General features: G+C 44.0%; 3 protein-coding genes across 3 annotated transcripts; 1 reads left to right on the forward strand and 2 right to left on the reverse strand.

The window, feature by feature from the left end:
- Nucleotides 1-74: 74 nt before the first annotated feature.
- Nucleotides 75-1,713, reverse strand: LOC135707189 (UDP-N-acetylglucosamine transporter-like). The gene is made up of 3 exons (XM_065228939.1): nucleotides 1,414-1,713; nucleotides 815-1,333; nucleotides 75-750 (listed from the first exon to the last, which is right to left on the reverse strand). The coding sequence occupies exons 1-3, from the start codon at nucleotides 1,427-1,429 to the stop codon at nucleotides 227-229; spliced, it is 1,059 nt and encodes a 352-aa protein (XP_065085011.1). The 5' UTR covers nucleotides 1,430-1,713; the 3' UTR covers nucleotides 75-226.
- A 280-nt stretch (nucleotides 1,714-1,993) lies between these two features.
- On the forward strand, nucleotides 1,994-6,594 carry LOC135707190 (uncharacterized). Its single transcript, XM_065228940.1, has 2 exons — nucleotides 1,994-2,080; nucleotides 5,451-6,594. Exons 1-2 carry the CDS (start codon nucleotides 2,017-2,019, stop codon nucleotides 6,578-6,580), a joined length of 1,194 nt encoding a protein of 397 aa, XP_065085012.1. The 5' UTR covers nucleotides 1,994-2,016; the 3' UTR covers nucleotides 6,581-6,594.
- Nucleotides 6,595-18,739: 12,145 nt separating this feature from the next.
- LOC135707112 (uncharacterized) lies at nucleotides 18,740-21,514 on the reverse strand. Its single transcript, XM_065228843.1, has 3 exons — nucleotides 20,540-21,514; nucleotides 19,466-19,942; nucleotides 18,740-19,303 (listed from the first exon to the last, which is right to left on the reverse strand). Exons 1-3 carry the CDS (start codon nucleotides 21,512-21,514, stop codon nucleotides 18,740-18,742), a joined length of 2,016 nt encoding a protein of 671 aa, XP_065084915.1.
- Between the last annotated feature and the right edge of the window lie 1,159 nt (nucleotides 21,515-22,673).

Consider the following 22,673-nt stretch of genomic DNA (forward strand, 5'->3'; position numbering starts at 1 on the left):
TTGACAGATAAACGATCAGCAGATGATTGCAATCATAGGGAACGTGGGGGGAGAAATTAGCATTCTAGGGGCCATTGATGATAAAAATCTTTATTTTGAACTTAAAAGCGTTACGTCTCATCCAAATTTAAGTAACTTAAGCTTACATTGCATTCTCGTCAAAAATACGTCATAGATAACTTAAAAAAAAACTACGATTCAGTTTACTCAATCGAATACTGAGTGTTCAAACCTTTTCCGCCAGCAGCCGTTCCTGGCTGTCGGGATTCAGCTTGATGATCTTCTGCTTCGCCGCCTGGTTCGGGTCGTAGCCGTACAGGAAGATCGACCCGATTACCAGCGCCGCTCCGAAGGTGAACTGCAGCGTCAAATTGAAATCGAACAGATACATCGACGCCACGCAGGAAATGATGATGGCCAACGAGGTGGCAAAGCCCTTCAGGATGTTGTCGGCATACTTGACGACGACGGCCACGATCAGACCGCCACCGGCCTGCAGCAGGATCAAGTACCAAATGAAGCCATCGTAGCCGTAGAAGAACCCGCCGGAGGTGAGTTTCGCGCCATCATTTGCGAAGCAAGTCAACAGGCCGAAGGGCAGACTCAGCAAACTGAGCTGGATGTTTCGCATCCAAACGGAGATGTCCGCACCTTTGAGCATCTTTTCGAAGTAGATTCCGGCGAAGCCGGACAGGAAGCACGCACCCAAGGCGGCACTGAAACCGAGCAGCCGATTCTGATCCGGTTCACCTAAAACAAAAGACAGGAAGTTGTAGAATGCTGCCGGCAGCGTGTCATCCCGGCTACAACCCACCTGGCATCTGCTGCTGCCGGGAGGCGGCCGTCCCACTGGAATCCGTCTGCGCCAGCTGTACAGTGGCCACTCCGACCACCAGCGCCACTAGGGCACCCCACTGGGTTGGGAACAGTTTCTTCCGGAGGATAATCACCGCAAATACAGCCGTCGTCAGAATCTTCAACTGATACGTCACCTGGTAGGTCGCCGCGTCCAGGTGGGACGCCGAAACGTACAGGAGATTGTTCTGCAGAATGTACAGGAACGAGGGCACGCAAATTTTGAGCGTATCCATCGGTTGCTTCACGATCGTATTGTGCAGAGCGGCCTTCAGCCGGTGGACATTCTTACCTTCTTCCAGAAACACCAGCACCAGACTGGTGACCAGTTTGGCCACCTCGGCCATCACGACGGCCGTCGAACTGAGGAACATATCACCCGGTCGGGTCCGGGCGTACCGCATACTCAGCCCCAGGATGGCATTCTGCAACGTAAGGGTGATCAGGCTGAGGTACTTCAGGTTGTTGCTGGTCGATTCTGGCATGAAAGGGGGAAACGTTTCATTTAAATTGAAAACACTAATTCTGTTTTTAGAAAGGAACTCGAGCAGCACTTACTTGGAGCCATCTTCATGCGAGAGTTACTTGCTGACGGATGATGGCAAAAGAGGTCACGGAAACCAGTTTTTGTTTATTTTTCTTTATTCTCTTGGCAGCAGCAGCAGCACTATCAGCAATGGTTAAACTAAAACCATTTTCGCTGAAACTTTTAACATAAAAAATTAACCGGAAGCCGAATTCAGTGAACTAACCAGCATGCGTGGGTGATGCTATCTGATGCGATACTCGAATTTGTGATGATGTGTTTAATAGTGCTTGTTCGCTGGTGCTTGTTCTCCGTCTCGCAGTCTCGACGATCTGCAGGCAGCCAGGGCAGACATTTTTTGATTACGTTGACAGAAATGCACCGCGGATGCGGTTTGTTTACAGTTTTTTTTTTATGGTCGATGATTAGTGATGATGACAGTTTGATCGGGGGTGAGGTTAGCCCGAAGCTTGAACTGTCCCAAGCGATAAAGAAGAGCCATAGTAATTGTAAATAAATAACGCGTGCGGGTGCGAAACGCTCGTGTGAATTGTGAAATAAAATTTAGTATTTCTTTATAAAATCGCGATTGTATCAATACGAAAAATTGGAGGAAATTTCCGAAGTGCCGTGCTATGAAAACAACAAAAATTACCGATGTCGCCATGATGGAAGATAAACGGGATAATCCCGTTTTGTGTAAGTAAAGTTTTTGGGGATGTTGTACACGGTAAACGAAAAATACTCAATAATGACGAAACAATGCATTTTAAAGGGAACTGTTACTCATTTATTTAGTAATAGCAACAATCAATCAATCAATACGAAACTAACGATTGGCTCACTACTTGACTAGCCTATTAGTCCCAAGAACATCGACTAACGTACCCCATTATAGTATAAATTCCAGTATTACACTATGTTTGTTTTGATTCGCTATGAAAGTTTGACAGATAAAATGAGGGGTTAGTGAGTTTTCCTATGTTTCGAGGGGTGAATCGATTAGCTTGGGACCGAAGATAGTACCAGAGCTGAGCCAAAAAGTCGAGCACGTTATTTCGGGACCTTCTAGTCTTAGAGTTACCTCTATGGTAATAGTGACTCAATTATTGGGTAGTCCGAGGGGGACGACTCTATCTACGATGCACAAAAGATTGTGTTTAGCTGATGCAGAAAAACTCTAGATAGAGCTGGAATTAGGACGTAACAGCCATTGTAAACAATGACTTCTCTCGGTGATTTCTATGAATTCAAGCCACGCCTACACAAACCAACATATCCATCACGTATTCTTCTACCCGATGGTGATGTCGATTTGCCAGCGAGTGTCATGACTTTCGAAACATCATCGAGAGAAGTCATTGTTTACAAAAGCTGTTACGCCCTCATTGCAGCTCTATCTAGAACTTTCTTTTTGCTGTTGTGAGATGTGCGCACGCTTAGTCCATAGAAAGAAGATTGATGAAGATTTTGAAGATTTCCTGCAAAAAAATTGAGAGCGATTTACAGTAGATTGAGATGCAAGAGATGAAAAAAGAATTTTCGTAGATTTATTCTGGAGATTTTTCGACCATCTAAAATTGAGATTTGCTTCCAGCTTTTACAGTGGACTTCCTTCAGATCTTCTTGCGGGCTTCTTCGAGATCTTCATGTGGACTTCATCCAGTTGTTCCTGTAAGCTTCCTGAATCTTTTAGTGGAATTAATCCAGATCTTCCTGAGCTCCAGAAGTGGACTTCTTCCTAATCTTCTTCAAGACTACAAGACTACTGTGGACTTTCTGCAGATCTTCTTGTAGACTCCCTTCAAATCTTTCTGCGGACTTCCTCCAAGTCTTCCGAAGAACTTCTTTCGGATCCTCCTGTTGACATCCTCTACATATTCATGTGGACATAATTCTTGATAGAGCTGGAATTAGGGCGAAACAGCTTTTGTAAACAATGACTTCTCTCGATGATTTCTCGAAACTCAAGGCACGCCCACGCCAACCAACATAACCAACGGGAAGGGGAAGTCTTCCCCTACTCGATGGTGACGTTGATTTGAGTAGGCGAGCCTTGGCTTTCTAGATATCATCGAGAGAAATCATTGTTTACAAAAGCTGTTACGCCCTAATTCCAGCTCTATCCAGAATTTTCCTATAGACTACCTGCAGGTCTTTTTGTGGACTTTCTCAAGGTCTTCCTGTGCCCTTCCTCCAGGTCTTCCAGCAAACTTCCTCCAGGTCTTCCTGTGAACTTCTTCCAGATCCTGCTTCGGATCCTCCTGTGGACTTCCTTCAGATCTATCTGCGGACTTCCTCCAGATGTTCCTACGGGCTTCCTGTGGACCTTCTCCAGATCTTCCTGGTGACTTCTTCCAGATCTTCCTCCGTACGACATAAAATGTAATTATGATTGTATCAAAACGGTCTACTCTGATTTACGACAAATAAATAAATAGATCTGCATGCTGTGGACTTTCTCCAGATCTTCTTGTAGACTTCCTCTAGGTCTTCCTGCGGTCTTCCTCCAGACCTTTCTGTGAACTTTTTCCACATCTTCTTGTCGACCTACTCCAGGCCTTCCTGAGGTCTTCCTCCAGATCTTCCTGTGAACTTTCTCCAGATTGTTCTGTGGAATTCCTTCAGACTTTCCTGCGGACTTACTCCAGATCTACCTGTGGATTTCCCCCACATCTTCTAGTGGACTTTTTACCGTTCTTTCTGTGAATTTTCTTGCGTTATTCCTGTGGACTGCCTTCAGAGTTTTCAGTGAACTTTCTCCAGATCTTCATGTTTGCTTCTTTCAGATCTTCCTGTGGATTTATTTTAGATCTTAATGTGGGCTTGCTCCAGATCTTTCAGTGGTCCGCTTCTAGATTTTCCTGTGTACTTCCTCCAGATTCGATCCAGAAGTACTATTATATTTGGAAATTCTAGGAGCTTCCTTGTTCCTTGAAATTCATTAAGAATCTTGTAACGTTCATATTATTAAAACATCCTTTTGGAAGTACTACGAAATTTCTTGAATCTAGTTTTGACCTTTTTTCAGAACTTCCTTGAACTTGAACCATAGAAAGTCGTTGAACTTTTCGTAAGAAGCTCGTTGAACTTTCCGTAGGAAGTTCGTTGAACTTTCCGTAGGATGTTCGTTGAACTTTCTGCTGGAAGTTCCTTGAACTTTCCGCTGGAAGTTCGTTGAACTTTACTCTAGAAGTTCCTTGAACTTTCCGTAGGAAGTTTCTTGAACTTTCCGTAGGAAGTACCTTGAACTTTCCGTAGGAAGTTCCTTAAACTTTCCGTAGGAAGTTCCTTGAACTTTCCGTAGGAAGTTCGTTGAACTTTCCGCTGGAAGTTCCTTGAACTTTCGGCTGGAAGTTCCTTGAACTTTCGGCTGGAAGTTCCTTGAAATTTCCACTGGAAGTTCCTTGAACTTTCCCTAGAAAGTTCCTTGAACTTTTCGCTGAAATTTCCCATACTTTTCTTAGGAAGTTCCCTGAACTTTCCGTAGTCCGTAGGAAGTTCCCTGAACTTTCCGTAGGAAGTTCCTTGAACTTTCGGCTAGAAGTTCCTTGAACTTTCCGCTTGAAATTTCCGCTGGAAGTTCCTTGAACTTTTCGCTGGAAGTTCCTTGAACTTTCGGCTAGAAGTTCCTTGAGCTTTCCGCTAGAAGTTCCTTGAACTTTCCGTTGGAAGTTGCTTGAAATTTTCGCTGGAAGTTCCTTGAACTTTCCGTAGAAAGATCCTTGAACTTTCCGCTGGAAGTTCCTTGAACTTTCGGCTGGAAGTTCCTTAAACTTTCCTGTGGAAATTCCTTGAACTTTCGGCTGGAAGTTCCTTAAACTTTCCTCTGGAAGTTCCTTGAACTTTCCGTAGAAAGTTCCTTGAACTTACCGTAGGAAGTTCCTTGAACCTTCCGCTGGAAGTTCCTTGAACTTTCCGCTGGAAGTTCCTTGAACTTTCCGCTCGAACTTCCTTGAACTTTCCGCTGGAAGTTCCTTAAACTTTCCGCTCGCACTTCCTTGAAAGGCCAATCAATTCTAACCTCAAACTAACAAAAAAATTTCTTTTCTTCATCTCCCTTCCACAGTAAACTTCCAGAACGCCGAAATGGGCTACAAGAACGACAGCCAGATTCAGTGCTTCCGTGCCGAGGACGTCGATCGGGCAACCCGCGAAGGTGACCCGGGCGCCAAGCCTTCCCGGATGGCGGTAGTCATCAGCGGTCAGCAAGCGTACCGTGGCTATCTGGGCGAGGGACTCCCGTCGGACCTGATGGACACCTACGTGGCCATCCGGAGCAAAAAGACCGGCAAAATGCGTCTCATCCAGCTGGAGGAATGCACCATGCTGAACGCCTGCTACGACGACAACAAGAACAAATTCCAGGAGCAGGAGAGTTCGCTAACGGTGATGCGGAAGTTCGGCGGTAAGGTGGCCATTCGAGCTCTGGAGCGTATCGAACGGTCCGGTAGCAACATCGATGTGATGAATGATAGCATTCAGCAGACGGTCCGGGCGTACGACGACGAGCAGTTCACCGAAGAAAATGCGTTTTTGAAGACCAAAGTGGAAGGAGAGTTGATCTTGGCCAGCATAAAGCCACCGAGAAATCCGGAAGCGAAAACGCCAATCGAACTGTATCGTTTGGAAGACTTGTTGTCGGAGCCGGTTCTCAACAGCATGAAGACCGCCGGATTGGGGCTAATGCAAAAGGATCCGGAAACGCTAGAACTGTCCAATGTCTATCTGACGAACAAGGTAAAGGCGGCTCTGCAGTCGAAGGAACCAGACTCTGATGAAAATGTTCGCACGCTACAGATTTGCCTGTACATGGATGCCTTATCTCTGCTGCTGCAAACGAACGCTAGTAACTTTGAAAAAATGACACTGTCGACATATTCAAAAGAGTTGTACTTTGAAATAAGACGAAAGTTTTCCGAAGTCCACCATCATAAACCGTTGAAGACAAAATATTCGAAACACAAGGCTCTGACTCACTATCTGGCAATGGCATTTGTGTTGGACAATGGAGTGCTGAATGTGGATCAACTTCACGGTGGATTGAACATAAACAAGAACGAACTGTTGAAGTTTGCCGCGTTTATAGGCGGGTCGTACAATTCGGTGAAGAATGTGTTGACGCTACGGATGACCGGAGGGGAGGCTAGCACTGGGAGGCCGTTCGTCAACAGAAAGCGGTACGGAAAGAGGAACTAGTGATCAGAGCAAACAACAACTTGAACAACTTAATTCATGCAGATGTATCATATATGTAATTTTTGCACCATAAGGTGATTTCTGTGTAATGGCAAAAATACATGGATTATATTTAACAGATTGTTCGTATTTCTTTTCCGAAATCCAACGCATAATTGTTGATGTTTGTATTTCTCTCTAAACCCGTTGAAGCATTTCATACTCTCGCTTTTTAAAATGTCACACCACACGAGATCAAATCGCGTAGAAGCTGTCTCAGAAATGCTGTCCTTTAACGGCCACCCACATTAGATCCGGAACTGACACATTGCTGCAAAGTGATAGCTAGATCTATTGTCTAACTGTCAAATTAAGGCCAACGCAACGCAAAAGGATCTAATGTGGGTGGCCCTTTAGGGTTCGCTGAGCGAACAGAACAGGAGTAGAAGCAACCGGTGGAAACAAGCGATTTTAAATTGGCTCACTACTTGACCCAATTGGTCCCAAGCAAATCGATTAACGTACCCCATTCTAGTCAAAATTCTAGTACTACACAATGTTTGTTTTGATTCGCTATGAATGTTTGATAGATAAAATGAGGGGTTCGAAGATTTTCCTATGTTTCGAGGGGTGTATCGATTAGCTTGGGACCGAAGATAGTACCAGAGCTGAGCCAAAAAGTTGAGCTCGTTTCTTCGGGACCTTCTGGTCTTAGAGTTACCTCTATGGAGTTACCTCTACGGTAGAAGCATAGAGGTAACTCTAAGACCACTGGGTCCCGAAGAAAATCATTATTATTTTTGGCTCACTCAGTACCAGAACAACGGTCCCAAGCAGTCCCAAGCTATTTCACTCACCCCTGCATGTTCTGCATGAATCCACACACCCCTGATGTTATCTGTCAAACTTTCATAGCGAATCAAAACAAACATAGTGTAGTAATAGAATTTCAACTAGAATAGGGTACGTTAATCGTTTGCTTGGGACCAATAGGCTACTAAAGTGGTGAGCCAATTTAAAATCGTTAGTTTCGTATTGATTGTTGGTAGAAGCCTAGTCAAGTAGTGAGGCAATTTAAAATCGTTAGTTTCCACCGGATGCTATAACGATTCATTTCTTTATTTATTGGAGCAGGTTCAAGTCGAACAACTGGAGGTTTTCGATGCTGTCAACGAAAGTTCCGGTATTTTTTCTCTGAATTCTTGATGGAGCAGGTTCAAGTCGATTCCGGTCAAGATTTTCGATGCTACTGACGAAAGTTCCAGTGGATTTTTCTGACATCGACGAAGAAGGTTCTAGTCGATTCCGGTCAAGATTTTCGATGCTGCCAACGAAAGTTCTGTTGGATTTTTCTGCAAGAACTCCAGAAAAATCCACCGAAACTTTCGTTGTCAGCATCGCGAAATTCCAACATAAATCAACTGAAATCTGCTTCATCGAGAATTCAGAAAAAAAAACATCGGAACTTCCGTTGGAAGCATCAAAGAACCTCCACTAACTGGAACCTCCTCCATCGAGTATGCATAGAAATCCACCGGAATTTTCGTTGGCAGAATCGAACATCTTCACCGAAATCGACTTGAACCTCCTCCGTCGACAACGTTTGAAAAAATCCTTTGGAACTTTACTTGGCAGCATCGAAAATCTCCACCGGAATAGAAACGGATCCTGCTCCGTTGAGAATTCCGAAAAATCCACCGGAACTTTCGTTGGCACCATTGCAAATCTCCATCAGTGCCTGACGAGGTCGACGAAGGAGGCTCAAGTCGATTTTGAAGGAGATTTTCTGAATCCTTTACGGAGCTGGATGTGCCATCCAGTGAAACATTCGTTGGCAGCATTTAAAAGCTCCGACGGAATCTTCTGGAACCTGTTTCGTAAGGATTTCCGAAAAATCCACCGGAACCTTAATTGGGTTCTTAAATTTTGAAAAATATATCGGTTTCATATGATATATAAAAGAACTTCGTTTTCTGAGCAGAACGATATTTATTTTTCAAACCCACACACATTCATCTCGATTTTTAAATCAAGATTTGAAGCAAAATAATAACTACACTGTTTGACACTAAATTGACAAACTGACAGCTCGCTCGCATAGACCTTTTTGACGTTTTATCATCTTTCTCTATTTAGCACACATGGATGAATGGACGGTTTGTTTTCCCACTAATCTGTTTCCCTCTTGCTCGCACTCGTTCGTTTTAAATGGTACAGTCAACAATCAATACGAAACTAACGATTTTAAATTGGCTCACCACTTTAGTAGCCTATTGGTCCCAAGCAAACGATTAACGTACCCTATTCTAGTCGAAATTCTAGTACTACGCAATGTTTGTTTTGATTCGCTATGAAAGTTTGACAGATAAAATGAGGGGTTATTGGTTTGTCCTATGTTTCGAGGGGTGGATCGATTAGCTTGGGACCGAAGAGAGTACCAGAGCTGAGCCAAAAAGTTGAGCACGTTATTTCGAGACCTTCTAGTCTTAGAGTTACCTCTATGGTACAGTAGTGTGCGCCGATTAAACGTCAAAAAGCTCTATACAAAGTGACACCGAGGGGCGCTAATAAGGTGATTTTTGCAAATGCAATCGTACTTATTTAAAATAGTTCCAGCGTATCAAAGTTGATGAAATTTCGGGTTTGGGTTCCATTTTTAATGCAGATTACGAATATGCATTTACCTCAATACCTTTAAAGAACCCAATTGACAGCATCGAAAATATCCACCGAAACTGAATGAAACCCACTACTTGGATATCGTTTGAAAACTCCGGGGAAATCCACTTCCAACCTCGACTGGAACTTTCGTAGGCAGTATCGGAAATCTTCACCGCAATCGTCCGGAACCTGCTCCATCGGGAACGCAAATTCATAAAAATTGTCTGGAACGTTTGAAGCCTTCCTCGGTTGTTCCATAGAGGTAACTCTAAGACTAGAAGGTCCCGAAGAAACGTGCTCAACTTTTTGGCTCAGCTCTGGTACCATAGAGGTAACTCTAAGACTAATAGGTCCCGAAATAATGTGCTCAGCTTTTTGGCTCAGCTCTGGTACTCTCTTCCGTCCCAAGCTAATCGATTCACCCCTTGAAACATAGGAAAAACCAATAACCCCTCATTCTATCTGTCAAACTTTCATAGCGAATCAAAACAAACATTGCGTAGAACTAGAATTTCGACTAGAATGGGATACGTTAATCGTTTGCTGAGGACCAATAGGCTAGTCAAGTAGTGAGCCAATTTAAAATCGTTAGTTTCGTATTGATTGTTGGTTGTGTGATTGATTATTTGCCATTTTTGTACATATTCAAATATACACTGAAGCTAAAAGTCTCCCGTAGTGCTTTCTGAAAGATGGCATCATAAACATCGTTTATCTTTTTAATCCCGCCTAATCTTTCCTAATCTTTTAAATATATTAAGTTAGTATAGAGATTACAATGTCTTTCCCTTCGGTCAAAACCTAACCTACCCAAAAAATGTCCGTCGAAATCATATCAATGTTGTTCAGTTTGACCTATCTCGGTGGATTCTACCCAATTTTTGGGTAGTTTTGTTTATACAATCTTCTCCAGCTGCATACAGGCTTTTCAAAACTGCCCAAAGTTGGGTAGAATACATCCAGATCGGTCCAAACTGAACCTACCCCGAAAATGGGTAAACTGTGTTGGGACTGATAAGTTGTCAAATGATCAACATCGACATTGACGAGTGCACGGATGGATTTGAGTTCACTCACTCGACAAAAAGTGACACAACAGCGGGGTCCTGTTTACTAAAAATGAACACATATGTGTTCATTTTTAGTAAACAGGGCCCCGCTGTTGTGTCACTTTTTGTCGAGTGAGTGAACTCAAATCCATCCGTGCACTCGTCAATGAATCCGATCAACGTTGTTCGTTTGTCTACTTGTCACTCCCAACACAGTTCACCCATTTTTGGGTAGGTTCAGTTTTGACCGATCTGGGTGGATTCTACCCAAATTTGGGTAGTTTTGAAATAGCGTGTACGCATTGTATAAAAATTGCATTTGGTGCTTTGAGAACTTTCAAAATCATATGAATTTATACACGCTTCGTGAGATTCTGCTCGGAGAGCTCAATTGACCACTTTGTCAAGCAGTTTTAGCAACAATCAATACGAAACTAACGATTTTAAATTGGCTCACCACTTTAGTAGCCTATTGGTCCCAAGCAAACGATTAACGTACCCTATTCTAGTTGAAATTCTATTACTACACTATGTTTGTTTTGATTCGCTATGAAAGTTTGACAGATAACATCAGGGGTGTGTGGATTCATGCAGAACATGCAGGGGTGAGTGAAATAGCTTGGGACTGCTTGGGACCGTTGTTCTGGTACTGAGTGAGCCAAAAATAATAATGATTTTCTTCGGGACCCAGTGGTCTTAGAGTTACCTCTATGGTTTTAGCGTGACTTTCTACCAGCTATTTCACAAAACTGGACCAAATAATTTCTATTTTTTTATAAAACGCACAAATGTTGGCTACTATTATCGAGGTTCTAGAAGAAAAAATCTCAAAATAATGTTTTATTTCAAAGTTCGAGTGGTAGTAAACGTCATTTTAAGTGCTCGAATAAAGTGGTTAATTGGGTTGTTTAACTTCGAAAAATATACAGATGTTTATACATCACCCGATAGAGCTTCGTTTTCTGAGCACAATGATATTTTTATCGATCCCGTAGACATTCACCTCGATTTTTAAATCAAGATTTAAATTTTTGATCGTTGACACTAAATCCAAAGATGAATACTAAGATGAAACCAAAGATGAATACTAAGATGAAACTGTCGGAAGAAAAACTTTCTATTTTAGTGTCTTCTTTCACGGTCCCTTTCATCCAATGAGAACCCCCCGTATTCAAGGTAATTTTGTGGTTTTGCTGCCCCCTCGGAAGAGATGAAATTTTGCGCTCATTTTTATCAAAACAATCCCACCAAAATCAGAGATGTCCCATTTTTTAATTACTCGATTAACAACTAATCGATTATTTTTTGTTCGCTGTGCTGCCATTTTTCCACCAATGAGAGTGCAGCACATGTTTGAAACGATCGGTGATGATCCTGTGGAGATGTTAATGCTTATATCGCCATGATCTAACCGACTATAAATAGTTTACTTTTCGGTTCGTTAATCGATTAAACGATTATTCGAATGAAAATCGGACATCACTAGATGAATATGAAACGTCATTTCAAATATAAGGCCGTTCATAAATAATGATACAATTTGAAAGGGACCGGGACTAATCACAAATTACGTCTCCATGGTAACTGAAATAAACACGAGTGTTCACCGGTTGCTAAATCTATTCGTTGACAGCTCGCTCCCACACAAAGTCCCACCAAGGGGTGCTAATATGGTGATTTTTGCTAATGTAATCGTACTTATTTAAAATAGTTGCGGTGTACCAAAGTTGATGAAATTTTGGATTTCGGTTCCATTTTAATATGTTTTTATATCAGTACCCCTAAACAACCCAATCATGGTAGAAATACCATAGAGGTAACTCTAAGACCAGAAGGTCCCGAAGAAACGAGCTCAACTTTTTGGCTCAGCTCTGGTACTATCTTCGGTCCCAAGCTAATCGATTCACCCCTCGAAACTTAGGAAAATCCTCGAACCCCTCATTTTATCTGTCAAACTATCATAGCGAATCAAAACAAACATAGTGTAGTACTGGAATTTATACTAGAATGGGGTACGTTAATCGATTTGCTTGGGACCAATAGGCTAGTCAAGTAGTGAGCCAATTTGAAATCGTTAGTTTCGTATTGATTGTTGGAAATACTCAGAGGAAGAGGTGGGCGGAGAGAATGTTTTGAGCCAAATGAACTTCCAATCGAACAGAAATGCAATCACCTTTATGTTTCGTGTGCTTCCCAAATTCAACTAGTTTTTGGAATCAAAAACAATATTCTAACCTCGATTCTAACTCTATTGATTAATTGACCACTTTGTCAAGCAGTTTTGGCGTGACTTTCTACCAGCGATTCCACAAAACTGGACCAACTAACTTCTATTTTTTTTATGAAACGCACAAATGATGGCTACTTTTCTCGTGGTTCTAGAAGAAAAAATCTCAAAATAATGTTTTATTTCAAAGCTCGAGTGGTAGTAAACGTCATTTTAACTGCTCGAATGAAGTGGTTAATTGATCTTAGTTGGTTAATTAATGGCACCAAGAAATGGGCAAAATACTGCGATGCAATCAATTATCATTTTGCACGTAAATCGAATCAAAAATAAAAGTAATGTGAAATGCTAGCTTCTAGCAAGGGTTGCAAGATAATTTAGGTACAAATCCCTGCTGCCGAATTGACCACTTTGTCAAGCAGTTCAAATAACGTTTACTATCACTCGAACTTTGAAATAAAATATTATTTTGAGATTTTTTTTCTAGAACCACGAGAAAAGTAGCCAACATGTGTGCGTTTCATAAAAAAATAGAATCTAGTTGGTCCAATTTTGTGAAATCGCTGGTAGAAAGTCACGCCAAAACTGCTTGACAAAACGGTCAATTATAGGTATGTGTATCACTCAGCGGACGGTTAACATTCAATCAGCGTGTATAGATCTCACTCACTTCCCTGTCCCTCACCGATAGGGTTTCCAGCACCCGAGTAACCGCCTATGGGTTGTACTTTGCAAGTGTGCGAAAGACGGTACCTCACCGTAGGTTCACCCGAAAATTCAGTGCCCTTTTGGACGAAGATTTTCCTAGGAAAAATCGATTCTATCATCGCCCGTTCCTGGCGGAAAGTGTTCCTCCGGAGACAAAAATTGTGATTTCGTTAAAATTTCGAAAAATCGAGCCGCAAGTTGTGAATGAAAGTGAAATTTCCGAACTTTTTCGCATCACACCAACATGGGGCACTCGGTCGTGTGGTCGTGTTGGTGTTGCTTGTGCGCCGGCGACGACGGTTCTCTTGATGGCTGTTGTAGTTGTGCGAGGATGAAAAACAACGAATCGTAAAGCAAAGCAGAACAAACTGTCAAAATATTGTCCGAGCGCGCGCGCGTGTGTGTGTGTGTGTGCGCCAGACGACGGAAGAAGAAGTTCCGCAGCAGATTCTCAACAAAAACAACAAGAAACAAAAAATCAACACAGCCTGTGGTGGCTCGCTCGAAGCTCTGACTGTCTGAGGAAAAACGGAAAATCGGACGACGGTGTGAAAAAAAGATTATTTTCCTCACGGGTTATTCTATTCGGAACGGTTATTGGTTACTTGGTGGAATACGAAAAAGATCGATTTTCTTATCCTCCGGGAAGTCTCGATTGTGAATTGGCATTGCGATTAACGCGACTAGTGCAAAACCGGGAAACGATTAGAAAAAAATCACTGTAATTATGTTTAATCGAATCAAATCGCTAGGAATAATTGATTAGGAATTTGGAAAATTTCGCTGTTCGGTAGAATAAGTTGATCGGAAGAAAAATTGCGGAAATTTGTAAAACCCTGCAGAGAGAGAGAGAGAGAGAGGGCATAGTCTTCGGGTAGAATTATTATGCTACCGATCCGCGCGGATCGATCGTGCACGGAGATAGGGAAAAGATTGCGTGAATCTCGCTCCGGGAAAGGCGATGTCGTCTTGATAAATTAGCTAGTGCTCGCGAGATAATTGGCAGCCATATTTAAGTTGTTGCATCGTTCTTTTATTTGTTGTTTTTTTTCGCGGACGCGTATCAGGGGAAAACAGCTTAAAGTCGTGTGTTGGAAGAGATAGGACAAGGCAAGGAATTGCCTAATCTGCTTCTGGCTGTGACATACACTGCCTATCATCGGTCGGTCGAATCGGATCATACGAAGGTGCCAAAGGTTGGGTTTGGGGGAAAAAATATAGGAGAAACAGTTTGGTGCGGTCAGACTGGTTCTAAAAAGTTTGGTGCGTGAGGAGCGGTCATTTTAATGCTTGAAAAGGTTCAGCATCTACAGTAGCAGATTCATCGATTCGGGAGCTGGAGAGCGACGAAGAGAATCGTCCTTTCATGTCTTGGTTGGTGAGTATGAATACTTGTGCTAAAGAGTGCAGTTCCCTTTTTAGGTACAATTAGAACCACAGGATAAGAATGCAGTTTGAATTGCCATCTTTAACGAACTATAAAAAATCAAAGTGTTGATTGGGTATGTAGTAGAATATGTGGTTAAAACAAATGGGAACTTAAACCAGAAATGATCAACTCTGGATATTTTTGACGGTTGTGTGCAACCCAGGAGTCTTTTTGTGATGGGCTAAATCATGACATAATTCCAAATTTGCTTACTTGACATCAATTCGTGCGAAAAATAGCACTGCAACATCAAACAAACAATTTCCAGCGACATTTTGGTACTGTCCTTACCAATTAAATATAATAGAATTGGGATAACACCGAGGTCCATTCATATAATTGGATTAGAACAAATCGCAATGTTTGGATTGCAGGAGGCCCAAGCACTAGTCTAAGCTCCATAGTGTTTTTCACTTTAACCTAGGTTAAAGTTTGAGGCTCCACCCCTCCATAAGCTCATAAGATTCTTTTCCAACGATTGCCAAAGACACCAAAGACAGACCTCTTCAGCTGCTCTCTACAGGTTATGGGCCTGCCGCATTAAAAGAATCTAGAAACATGAGTACAAGCTCGTGATCCAACCGAGTGTTTCCCAAGTTGGCTCAGACTGGCGGACCCTTATGTCTTCTTTCTATAGAGAGGAACATTCGAACCAGTCAGTGGTTGAACTGAAGGATCTTCGGGCGGTGTCTACATTGAGTACACGGAATCGGCGACGAACGGACCAACTTATGATTACGACCTTGAGAAATTCTGGAGTTGCCATAACTGGTTGGTTCGATTTCTGCTCCTGCCGGTGGTACATTTCGTAAAAGAAAATTTCTCTACTTAGTACTGGTCTACGGGGTGTTGCCCGTCGTCTAGTATTAAGTCTGTGAAACCTCTGGTTGAAGACGGTGTCAATTGTGTCTTTCTTAATAAAAATAAAGATCTACAGCTTCGAGCTATCGAGCAGCTAGGATCGAGCTAGATTTGCAGCGATTGGAAGAGGAACGACGAATCTAGGAAAACGCGGCCCAGGAGAAACCACGCGCTGAGCAATCCCTGGAATCTTCAGGGAGTTTTATTTTTCCTGGAAAAACTGGAATAGTACGGGAATTATGAAATCCTAGTATCAAGCATCAAGCAAGGAACCTTCTCAAGAATTTCAAAACATTTTATAATACCAACGGTTTCGGCCAGGATGTATCGTCCTATGTTGTGATCTAGTTGACGAACGGTGGAAATTCGTACGTAGCACGAATAAAATGTATTGCCTCCAAGAGGCATCTTGCCTGCTCCGAAGTAGTCCGATTCTAAGTCGATTGCGTTGCAGGTGCTCAAACCGTCGAAGAAGCCATCAAGCTGCGAAAAGAACTAGACGATCTTCTTAGGAAAGGTGGCTTCGTTTTACGAAAGTGGGCTTCGAATAGGCTAGAGGTGCTCCAAGGACTAAACCAATGTTCACTAGGGCTTGCAGCGCCGATCGTCGTCCGAGGAAAATGCTGATGCAAGAACTATGCCTCCTGAACTGCAGCTGAGACTCTTTCTACTGGTGCGACTCGACTGTCACGTTGCATTGGTTGCTATCACCTCCAAACAACTGGAAAACGTTCATCGCCAAAAGGGGCTCGGAGAATCAAACTCTAACGCATGGATTTCAATGGAATCATGTCGCCGGTTTGCCCATCTTTCGAAGTCTTGACTGCGACTACTCTGCCTTTAGGCCAGCAGTTCCTTGGGAAGCTGGGATCGACGACAATTACAATGTTTCCAACAGCAATCGGTTTTACAGGGTTGAACCACCTAGCTCGGCGGGTGATTACAGGAGTGTATTCAAGAACCCAGCGTTTCCAAAAATAGTTGGCCAGAATTTGTGATGTTTTCCAGGACTGCCGCATAGCCAAAGCACTATCATCATATGGCACTAAAGGTTTAAAATGTGGGACGGAAATGACGAGAAAGTAATAACGCGACGGAATTAATCAATAAAATCCAACTTTATTCCTCTTCACGTGGTTTACACTTTTTGATTCAGTTCGCAACTGACAGCTCCCTCACAGGGTAGCCAGATGATAGGGTGACTGATTAATTAGCGCCACCACATATGCCCCTCCAGTTACACTAGGAAACGAACCCTGTGTCCTGATTGTGTAACTACAGTTTTCTTATCGTCCTGGGGGTGATTGGAGAAGCTGCTATTACATAAGAAAGCAGGTTTAATACGGTCGATTGATATGGTGCGCTGTTTTCCTCCAATTGAGATTTCAAAAAATTTGTCAGTTTTTTTTAAAACCTGGTAGGGTCCCTCGTAAGGTTGCTGGAACGGTTTCTTGACTGAGTCCACCCGAATGAAGACATGACTGCAATCCTTCAATTTTTGATGCACAAACGGCCTTTCCTTTGCATGGTGAGTCGGAGTAGGCGCATTTAGTTCGCTGAATGTTTTGTGCAGAAAACTGGATAGTTCAGTACGATCGACGTTTGCTGTAGGAGGATCATAAAATTCTCCCGGAATCCTGAGTGCTTGACCATATACTAGTTCTGCAGATGAACACTTTAAGTCCTCTCGATAAGCCGATCGAAGTCCTAGCAGAACCAAAGGAAGGCGGTCGTGCCAATCACGCCCACCTGCACACATAAGAGATGCTTTTAGTGTACGGTGAAATCGTTCGATGATTCCGTTTGACTGCGGATGATATGCAGTGGTGTGAATATGGTGTACGCCAAGCAAACGCGTGAGTTCCTTGAATACCTCCGACTCAAACTGCCGCCCTTGGTCGGATGTGATTGTCTCTGGAGTCCCAAAACGAGATATCCAACCCGCGTATAAAGCCTTGGCGACGGTTGGCGCAGTCATTTCGCTCAGTGGAATTGCTTCAGCCCATCGTGAAAAACGATCAATGATCGTCAGCAAGTAACGATGTCCACAAGAAGGCGTAAGTGGTCCAACGAGGTCTATGTGGATGTTCCGGAAGCGTGCCTTAGGTATGTCGAAGCTTGAGAATGGTGCTACGGTATGTCTAGTTATCTTTGAACGTTGACACTGCTGGCATGTCCTGACAAATTGACAGATATCCTTATTCATGCAGGGCCAAACAAACCGATCTACGATCAATCGCCTTGTAGCACGTGCACCGGGATGAGCTAACCCATGAAGTTGTGACATTATGCTGGCCCGGTGGTTCTCTGGAACGTAAGGACGAATATTGTTGTTAGTGGATACATCAACAATTAACGGTGAACGCAAATGAGGGAATGTCCGAGATTCGAGCTTCAAGGAAGTATCTTTGGACGACAAAAGTTTCTTCAGTTGCTGATCATTTTGTTGGTCCTTGGCGATCACATCAAAATCAATCCCGGCTGTTACAGCATCAACTCTTGAAAGAGCGTCTGCAACGATATTATCCTTTCCACTTATGTGGCGAATATCACTCGTGAATTCTGCTATAAATGCCAGATACCGTTCTTCGTGGGGAAGCCGACTGCTCGGATTCGTGGTTAAGGCATAAGTGAGTGGAAAGTGGTCAGTGAAAATTGTGAATTGTCGCCCTTCGACAAGATGTCGAAAGTATTTCACCGCTTCTTTTGCAGCTGTAAGTTCTCTTCCGAAGGTTGAGTACTTCTGTTGGCTCGAAGAAAATTTTTGAGAAAAGAATCCGATGGGTTTCCAGCTTCCACTATCGAATTGCTGCAAAACGGCACCCGCTGCGCAGTTAGACGCGTCTACCATAAGTCCAAGAGGCTTTGAGGCGTCAGGATAGTGAAGCAATGTTGCCTCAGCTAGTGACTGCTTACAACGTTCGAAACAACGAGATGCTTCTTCGTCCCATGAAATTTTTCTGCTATCGTTTTTTCGATTGTCAGGAATAAGCTTTCGTAATCGTTCCTGAATTTCCACAGCGTGAGGTACGAATCGTTTGTAGACGTTAATCAATGCCAGAAAACGACGCAAATCTTTCACCATTGTTGGTATTTTGTATTCCAGGACAGCACGTCGGGGTCACCAAATGTGGGACGGAAATGACGAGAAAGTAATAACGCGACGGAATTAATCAATAAAATCCAACTTTATTCCTCTTCACGTGGTTTACACTTTTTGATTCAGTTCGCAACTGACAGCTCCCTCACAGGGTAGCCAGATGATAGGGTGACTGATTAATTAGCGCCACCACAGAACCATTCGATGATCCAACTAAAAAGTGGTTCGGTGTCAATGCGGGAGACGATTCATCGTCGACAGGAACATGAGTCAATGGTCTGCTGTTTACAACGTTTTCTATTTCAGCCATCAGGTTCTTTAGGACTTCGTCGGTTGGTAAACGTTTCGGTTTGATTTCGGCTAGAACCTTTTTGACCGTCTGTATCATCCTCTCCCATATGCCACCCATATGTGGCGACGCAGGTGGGTTGAAGCTCCACGAAGTAGACGCCGTAGTGAACTCAGCCATTATTTTGTTATTGTCGACGTTCGCTAATGCCTCCATGAGTTCCTTTGATGCGCCCACGAAGTTGGTCCCTCGGTCGCTTATTATTTGCAGTGGAGTTCCCCGTCTGGAGAAGCAATTGCGTAGGGCCATTATGCACGAGTCCGTTGAGAGAGAGTGGGCTATCTCGATATGGATCGCCCGTGTAGTCAAGCAAGTAACTAACACTCCATAACGTTTCTCGGACCGCCGCCCAACGGTGACCTGGTACGGGTCGAAATAGTCAACCCTTACGTAAGAAAAGGGTCGAACAAAGGCTGCTAGTCGCTCTTTCGGGAGGTTCGCCATCATAGGAGGATCAGGCTCAGCCCGTCGGATTTTACAACGGGAACACTCTCTACGGACTCTGTCACACTCCACACGTACTCTTGGAATGTTGAACTTCTTCCGAGCTTCGTTAACGAAGGTTTCGTTGCACTGGTGGTGGTACTTTTCGTGGACGTTCTGAAGCACTAAATTTGTGAGCGGGTTACGACGTGGTAGTACAATCGGGAACTGCGTCTTTTCGTCAGCAAAATCGCAAACGTCGATACGACTACGTATGCGCATCACGCCCGCATTATCAATAAACGGGCTGACCTTGAACAAAGAACTAGTTTTGGGTAAATTTGGCTTACCTGCGGACAATGTCGCCATCTCATCCTGGTAACATGCCCATTGAGCGCGCTTATACAGATAATTGTCCGCCGCTAGCAGTTCTTCGCTGGTCAGTGGTCCTCGAAGAAGTTTCTCACCCTTCAGTTTCCGCTGAAGATTGACAGGAAATCGCTGCACGAGAGCGGTAAGTCGCTGTAGGTGGCTCAAATTGGAATAGTTTTCCGGACGCAGAAAATCTCCGGCTATCTGGGTGTGGTGATGTAGCAATCGCGGCCGGAGTTCTTCTGCAGTTTCTTCGTTGATTGATGCTTCGGGCCATTCCTATCTCGGCTTCGACAAGAATGGTGGACCCGCAAACCAGCGGCAGCTGATGTCGAAACTCGGTAAACGATCCCATTTCGTACCTTCATCGGCAACATTGATTTTTCCTCGTATCCACCTCCACTCTCCGATATCTGTAGCTTCTAATATTTCCCCGACACGAAAGGCGACGAACTGGGAGTATTTTCGGTGATCCGACTTGAGCCAACAAATTACATCACGGGCGTCCGTCCAAAAAATCCGTCGATCAATCTTGATCGAATGTCCATCCTCAACGCTTCGTGCTAAACGGGTGCCTATCACCGCTGCCTGGAGTTCAAGCCGTGGAATTGATAGAAATTTGATCGGGGCAACTCTACTTTTCGATCCGACTAACGAACAAGAGATTTTATCTCCTTCAATGAACCGAAAATAGCAAACCGCAGCGTATCCAAGTTCACTGGCATCCACAAACGTATGCAATTCTACTGTACGTTCTCTGCCACGCGAATAAGATAGATGGTAACATCGTGGAACTCGCACCGATTCCGCTTCCGGTAGAAGTTGCAGCCAGTTCTTCCACTTCATCAACTGCCTCACGCCGATTTCGTCATCCCATGAAGATCCCTCTCTCCAAATCTCTTGGAACAGCAATTTCAAGTATACCATGTAGTGGGATATCAAGCCGAGAGGGTCGTACACCGACATCATTACGCGTAGTACGTCTCGTTTCGTGGGATGTTTGAGGCCAGAAATAAGCTCTTGGTTCCGTTCAGTGGAAAGTTTGTACCGAAAGGTATCCGTCTTGGTGTCCCACCACATTCCGAGGACCTTCTCCAGTACTGCTTCGTTGTTCACGTCCAAACTTTTCTCAGCTGTTCCAGTTTCACCTAGCGCTTGCACAACTGATGGAGAATTTGAAATCCAGTTCCTCATGGTGAACCCGCCCTGTAGATGGATGTAATGGATATCCTTCGCTAGCTTTATTGCTTCTTCTTCGGTGTCGACGCTTACCAACATGTCGTCGACGTAGTGGCCTTTCTTGATGATTTCAACAGCCTCTGGAAACTGTACTGCGAATCGTGCTGCGTTTTCGTTGATAATGAACTGGGCGCAGCTCGGTGAGCACTTAGCGCCAAACGTCATCACCGTAACGACGTATTCGCCAGTCGTACCATCCCGGTTGCACCAGAAAATCCGTTGACAGTGCTGGTCAAGTGGGTTCATCAGCATACGGAGGAACATCTCAGCGATGTCCCCAGAAACTGCAATCGGCCGCTCCCGGAATCTGTACAGCACAAACGGCAACGCTGTCAGAAGATCTGGTCCTTTCATGAGGACAGAGTTGAAGGAGACTCCACCCACAGTCGCCGCTGCATCCCAAACGATCCGAACTTTGTTTGGCTTGTTCGGGTTGAATACAGGGAATATTGGCAAGTACCATATGCGATCCTTGGGTTCTCGTAATTCCTCTGGAGACAATTTGCGAACGTAACCCTTCTGCATGTAATCGTCCATCTTGGCTCTAAGTGTTTCAGCCAAGCTCGAATCACGTTCCATTCTTTTCATCAGGCAATGGTGACGTCTCAATGCCATCGGCCTACTGTCAGGTAGCCGAATGTCGTCGAATTTCCACAGCAGTCCTGTTCGAAATCTTCCATTCTCGAACTTCGTCACTGAACGCATCATCTTTGCAGAGCGTTCATCTTCCGTTGACAAAAGCAGCTTTTCCAGTTTCGCAATGCCCAGGTTTTCGAGTGCAAAATGGTCCTTGACCACTGAATTCAGTTCGACGTCAGCTTCTGAAGAGTGATGACACATATGGAAACTATGCGGTGCGGTATTTGAGCACGCTCTGCCTCCAGAAGGGCACGTTCCGTACACCATCCATCCCAATCTGGTCTTGGCTGCTATGGGTTCGTGTTCTGCACCCTCACGGCTTTCCAACGGATGAACTACTCGTATGTTGTTCATACCAATTAGGATACGAGGCTGCATGTTTGTGTAAGAGTCCACGGGTATCCCTTGCAAGTACGCATGTTTCGTGGAAAGCTCCTCAAATGGTAGGGACTGAGAAGGTAGCTTCAATTCCTTCACGGTGTAAACGTCAGCGAGTCGATGTTTGACTTTTTCATTACGTGTCCCAGAAATTTCGAGTGATACCCTCATGGCCGCGTCCTCGTATCGGCATGTATCAGCGGTCCACCGGAGACATAGCGGATGCTTCTCACCTTGCAGCTGTAACTCCGACGCTAGCCCCTCTTCTAGCAACGTTAACGAAGACCCACAATCGAGGAAGGCAAAGGTGTAGATTCGTGCTCCTTTATTGTGAAGCGTGACGGGAATGTACTGAAAAAGTACGGAATTGCTGTTTCCTCGATGAGTGTTGCAGGTATGCTCGGCGGCGTTTTGATGGCTTGGACCGCTTTTCGACTCTGCAGTAGAAGTAGGGGAATAGTGCTTATCCTTGGCATCATTATGCAGCAACCGGTGGTGTTTGAACGTGCATCCGTTTTTCCCACACATTTTAGTAAACTTACACGGACCCTGGTGCTTTCCTAAACAACACCGGCATAGCTTATACTCACGTATCGTATTCCACCGCGAAGGATGGTCGAGAATCAAAAACTGTTTGCAGTATTCTACGGCTTCACACTTTCCTTGACAAACGGCACAA

The sequence above is a fragment of the Ochlerotatus camptorhynchus genome, unplaced genomic scaffold, assembly GCF_037179485.1.
Source record: "Ochlerotatus camptorhynchus isolate MF236.1 unplaced genomic scaffold, CSIRO-AGI_Acam_v1.1 ptg000304l, whole genome shotgun sequence".
Taxonomy (NCBI): Eukaryota; Metazoa; Arthropoda; class Insecta; order Diptera; family Culicidae; genus Ochlerotatus; species Ochlerotatus camptorhynchus.